The following is a 6,000-nucleotide window of genomic DNA, read 5'->3' on the forward strand; positions in this document are numbered from 1 at the left end:
TCTATGTTTTAGATTCTATGTGTTCTAGATATCTGAATTCTGTGTCTTAGATCTATATAACGCAGTATGTTGCAGTATCCCATCAGCCTCCATGCATCCGGGCGGAGGGGAACTCAATTCAATAGGTACCGAAATGTTGTGTAACTGCTGTGCGCACGTGTGTGTGTGTGTGTGTGTGTGTGTGTGTGTGTGTGTGTGTGTGTGTGTGTGTGTGTGTGTGTGTGTGTGTGTGTTTGTTTGTGTGTGTGTGTGTATGTGTGTGTGGGTGGTAAAATCGCGCATGTGCAGATCCTCTTCAAACTTGACTGGACAGACTCGTACTAATGAGGACAGACACACATTACTGCCTATAGCGGAGCTGCTGTGTTACACACACCGCTCCAAAAATGGGCCTGATTGGTGGCGCTATATGGGACAGATCCATGTTGATGACATGAGTGTAGACATACTGTGTAGCGATTTGTGTGTTTTATTAGTGTGATGACATCATGATGACATCACATACCTTCCCTCTATGATGGTGATGACATCATGATGACATCACGTACCTTCCCTCTATGATGGTGATTAGTGTACGACCGATATATCGGCCGCCGATTATCGGTACCCGATATGGCCTTATTTGGGCATATCGTGTGTGTGTGTGTGTGTGTGTGTGTGTGTGTGTGTGCGTGATAACTCACATAACGTCTCACGTTGCTGAAGAACAACAAAGATAATTCCAAACAAAGTCCAACAAAGATAATTCCAAACAATGTCCATGGGAGTATAGGGACAGCACTTGTTGGTGATCTAAGGATAGCATTTTTCCTTTATAGAGTTTAAAACGACCAGTTCTACCGGAGCTAGCATTAGCCATTAGCCAAACTGTGGACACGAGTGGAGAGAGGAGGAAGGAAGCGTGTTGCCAGACTTATGGGAGAGAAACAAGCAAACTGGTATATAAAACAAAACACTGTGGACAGTGGAAAGAAGAGTGTTGCCAGATTTATGCAAGAGAAACAAGCGAACTGGTATATAGATCATAAAAAGTGCGCTCCCCTCCTCCTTTACTGAATGGTGAATTGACAACGTAGTGTGTTTTGTGTCAGCCGAGCCTTGTCAGGCCTGTCAATGTCAGGCCTGTCAATGTCCCTGGATTGTGTGTAAAAATATAATAATAATAATAATAATAATAACTCATTTGCTGCCCCCGCCCAAGTTTCCCGAGTTGGCAGCCATTTTTCTTTTTCAAAAAACATATGTAGACTTCGTAGACATCACGTACCTTCCCTCTATGATGGTGATGACATCATGATGACATCACGTACCTTCCCTCTATGATGGTGATGACATCATGATGACATCACGTACCTTCCCTCTATGATGGTGATGACATCATGATGACATCACATACCTTCCTTCTATGATGGTGATGACATCATGATGACATCACATACCTTCCCTCTATGATGGTGATGACATCATGATGACATCATGATGACATCACATACCTTCCTTCTATGATGGTGATGACATCATGATGACATCACATACCTTCCCTCTATGATGGTGATGACATCGTTCATGTTGATCTGCAGTTTGTCTTCCTCTTCAAAGTCCTGCAGAGCTCTCATCTCTGTGGGCATGGTCTGTAGCACGCACACGCACACGCACGCACACACGCACACGCACACGCACACGCACACACACACACACACACACACACACACACACACACACACACACACACACATACATGCCATTTTTAAATAACATTCATAAAACCGTCCTTCTAAAAGTATTTTAAAACAAACACGTGTGTGAGCTTTTAAGAGCAAATTAAGAGCTTTGGCTGAGCTCCCCCCCCCCCCCCCCCCCCCCCCTCCCCCCTCCACTGTTTCTGTTGATTTTCAAAAATTAGACCCACCCCCTCCTCCGTCTTGCATTGATTTCATTGGCCGGTACGCCAAGATACCATATCAAGTTAAGCGTCATATGACAACACCAGACCAAGAGAACCAGTCCGCTCAGAGAGTGGGCGGGTCTATAGAGGGTATGAGCATGCATAAAGTGAGTGGCATATCGAGTGGCAAAGTGAGTTTAAAGGTGATACACCATGCATTTAAAAAGTATTTATGTCATATTGTTTATGTCCCAAAAACGTTTTTCAAAAGGTTTGAGGCTAAATTACCACTCCTGAATAGAGAGCCTCTCTCATTTTTGAATGGCTCTCAGAGCATTTTCAGCTGCAGTACCACCTTTGGCCTGAACTTCAGCTTTAGGACTCTTACCTCCATTAAGAAGTCTCTCAGTGCAGTAAAGGTAGGTCTATCTTCAGCTTTAGGACTCTTACCTCCATTAAGAAGTCTCTCAGTGCAGTAAACGTAGGTCTATCTTCAGCTTTAGGACTCTCACCTCCATTAAGAAGTCTCTCAGTGCAGTAAACGTAGGTCTATCTTCAGCTTTAGGACTCTTACCTCCATTAAGAAGTCTCTCAGTGCAGTAAAGGTAGGTCTATCTTCAGCTTTAGGACTCCAGCACTGCAGCATGACGTTGTAGATGTCCTGGGGACAGTCGTCTGGTTTACACAACCTCTCTGCCTCCACGTCCACCTTGTGGAGGATCTGGGGAACGCACGGAGACGCATGTTTATGTTTAACACACGGGTGACTGAAAGAAAATCACTTCCACTCTGACTGCATGTATCAGTCAAACTGACAGCTAAATTCTGTCCCTTTTGGCCCAGGAGAGCAACACCTCCTCCCCTGCTGCCAGCGGGGGTTCTATTGTCTTCCCAAATGTGAATTAGCATTTCAATTGACCTTTCAAATGGGGTGCGCAAAAGGTGTGAAATTCTCTCCTTGCTTCTGGGAAGGGGAGGAATGGGTGAGACCTGTCTTTATGAGTGTGTGTGAGAGAGAGTTTGTGAGAGAGAGTTTGTGTGTGTGCGTGTGTGCGTGCGTGTGTGTGTGTGTGTGTGTGTGCGTGTGTGCGTGCGTGCACCTGGCTGCCGTTGAGGCCCAGCCAGGGCTCCTGTCCATGGGTGAACATCTCCCACAGGGTGACACCAAACATCCATGTGTCTGAGGCATGGGAAAACGTACGATGGGAGAGAGACTCTGGAGCACACCTAGAGAGAGAGAGAGAGAGAGAGAGAGAGAGAGAGAGAGAGGGGGAGAGAGAGAGAGAGAGAGAGAGAGAGAGAGAGAGAGAGAGAGAGATTTTCACTAGAGCTTGTAGATTGGCTATTTTTGGTGAATTGGTTGGCCGTAGATGGAAAAAGAATCAACTACAGTACAGTGCAAATCGGGTCTGTTTTACTAAGCATAGTGTAGTGATATTTATGTAGTAGGCTGAAAGAGCCCAGTAGGGCGGGGATACGAGCCATGGCCAGTAGCATTTTTTCACTGCTCTCTGTTTTTTTCAGGAGCTTAATTGCTCCCTTTGAACTTCAAAGGGGTTGTGCACTGAGGTAATTGATTGATTGGGACTTAAAAGTGTCAAGTACTCGTTAGTGATCTCTCTTATCAATGAAAGCTTCAAAGACAACAACCTGTTTGATGCCTGTCATAGAGGGGAAGGGGGAATGCATTTGTTGCGACCATTAGGTTGCAGTTACTATCAAAACCTCCACCTGTCTGTCCGTCAGTCAGTCAGTCTGACTGTCACGTCACGTCACACTTTTGCCCTACTCATATCTCCGCCATCGTTGCCCCTATCCATGTGAAATTTTCCACAGACACTCCTTGCCTGCCAAACCACAACCTTCAGGACCCCCGGACCACCACGGACCCCCAGGGACCCCCTGCCACCGCCACCAAATATTGCAAAAATGACCAAATCAACACCCCAACTGGGCTGCTCACGGGGAATTCCCGGGGACCACCGACTCCTGGTGCTCCAACAGTCGTTCACCTTAATTGGTTTAACTTTGCCCCACCCCCTCCTCTGATTGGCCAAAAATGTATTTGGCTTTACTCATCAACCGTTTGTCGTACAAACTTGTGGGTGGAACCAATGCCACTTACAAGCCTCTTTGTGTATACTGTGACCTGACGGTCGCTTATCTCCCGATTTGGGAGTCTTACTGGTAATATACACACAGACTCGCCTGATTGGCTGCACCACAGTTTCCCGGGGGCTTTACCCAGGCTTATCTTTCTTGAACTTCCTGGATGCCGAGGCTATTGATGAAGTGATATTGATGAACTCCAAATGTTATCACATTATTCTGCAGCACCCTTGGACCGGCATCACTGCACCCTGGGGTGCCTTGACACCCTACTCTGTGATCTTACCAGGTGAAGGGGATCTAGTGGCTCTCCTCTATATCAGTGGTTCTCAGCCTTTTCAGGCTGCAACCCCCAAAATAATCATATTTCAACTGGGGACCCCCCACCCTACACAAGCACTTGGAATTGTAGGAGTTGGCATTCCATTTTACAGTTTTACTTGATCTATTCCATTGTGACGATAGCCGATCTACATGCTCACAACGCCCCACAAAGCGGAGGCGTTGTGAGCATGTAGATCTGCTATTTTCACAATGTCTGCCTCTAATATTTGACAATTTGAACAATTTTTTACCAGAGGTAGGCCAACTAAAAATGTATTTTAATGTCCTTAAATTGTCACTTTAGAAATGTGTACCTAAGCTACCCTGTATAGACTTATATACTGTATGTTGGTCTGTTTACTGTTGGGGTCCCGACCCACAGGTTGAGAACCACTGCTCTATAGATCTAATAGATCTTACCATGCGAAGGGCACCTTGTGGCTCTCCTCTATAGATCTATAGATCTAGTATAGATCTATAGATCTAATAGATCTTACCATGCAAAGGGGACCTTGTGGCTCTCCTCTAATAGATCTATAGATCTAGTATAGATCTATAGATCTAATAGATCTTACCATGCAAAGGGCACCTTGTGGCTCTCCTCTAATAGATCTATAGATCTAGTATAGATCTATAGATCTAATAGATCTTACCATGCAAAGGGGACCTTGTGGCTCTCCTCTATAGATCTATAGATCTAGTATAGATCTATAGATCTAGTATAGATCTTACCATGCGAAGGGCACCTTGTGGCTCTCCTCTATAGATCTATAGATCTAGTATAGATCTATAGATCTAGTATAGATCTTACCATGCAAAGGGGACCTTGTGGCTCTCCTCTAATAGATTTATAGATCTAATAGATCTTACCATGCAAAGGGGACCTTGTGGCTCTCCTCTATATATCTATAGATCTAGTATAGATCTATAGATCTAGTATAGATCTTACCATGCGAAGGGCACCTTGTGGCTCTCCTCTATAGATCTATAGATCTAGTATAGATCTATAGATCTAGTATAGATCTTACCATGCAAAGGGCACCTTGTGGCTCTCCTCTAATAGATTTATAGATCTAGTATAGATCTTACCATGCGAAGGGGACCTTGTGGCTCTCCTCTATATATCTATAGATCTAGTATAGATCTATAGATCTAGTATAGATCTTACCATGCGAAGGGCACCTTGTGGCTCTCCTCTATAGATCTATAGATCTAGTATAGATCTATAGATCTAGTATAGATCTTACCATGCGAAGGGCACCTTGTGGCTCTCCTCTATATATCTATAGATCTAGTATAGATCTATAGATCTAGTATAGATCTTACCATGCGAAGGGCACCTTGTGGCTCTCCTCTATAGATCTATAGATCTAGTATAGATCTATAGATCTAGTATAGATCTTACCATGCAAAGGGCACCTTGTGGCTCTCCTCTAATAGATTTATAGATCTAGTATAGATCTTACCATGCGAAGGGGACCTTGTGGCTCTCCTCCATGACGTAGTGGTCGGTGTGGGGGGACAGCGCCCTCATGAGGCCAAAGTCTCCGATCTTCACCGTCTCGTTGGTGGACAGCAGGACGTTGCGAGCAGCCAGGTCTCTGTGGAGGAACCTACGCTGCTCCAGGTAGGCCATGCCACACGCTACCTGCACACACATCAAATCCCTCGGTTTTGCAGAC

The 6,000-nt window shown here is 45.1% G+C and overlaps 1 protein-coding gene across 1 annotated transcript in view; it reads right to left on the reverse strand.

Moving 5' to 3' along the window:
* tnk2a (tyrosine kinase, non-receptor, 2a) overlaps positions 1–6,000 on the reverse strand; it is a gene marked incomplete at both ends in the record, with an annotated part of 57,671 nt that overhangs the window by 37,314 nt on the left and 14,357 nt on the right. The window contains 4 exons of the mRNA XM_080752385.1: positions 1,537–1,631; positions 2,460–2,606; positions 2,986–3,112; positions 5,785–5,966. Of these exons, the coding sequence (XP_080608511.1) occupies positions 1,537–1,631; positions 2,460–2,606; positions 2,986–3,112; positions 5,785–5,966 (551 nt within the window). The remainder of the gene's footprint in view (positions 1–1,536; positions 1,632–2,459; positions 2,607–2,985; positions 3,113–5,784; positions 5,967–6,000) is intronic.

Source organism: Nannobrachium achirus (genome assembly GCF_963921795.1).
Source record: "Nannobrachium achirus genome assembly, chromosome: 21".
NCBI lineage: Eukaryota > Metazoa > Chordata > Actinopteri > Myctophiformes > Myctophidae > Nannobrachium > Nannobrachium achirus.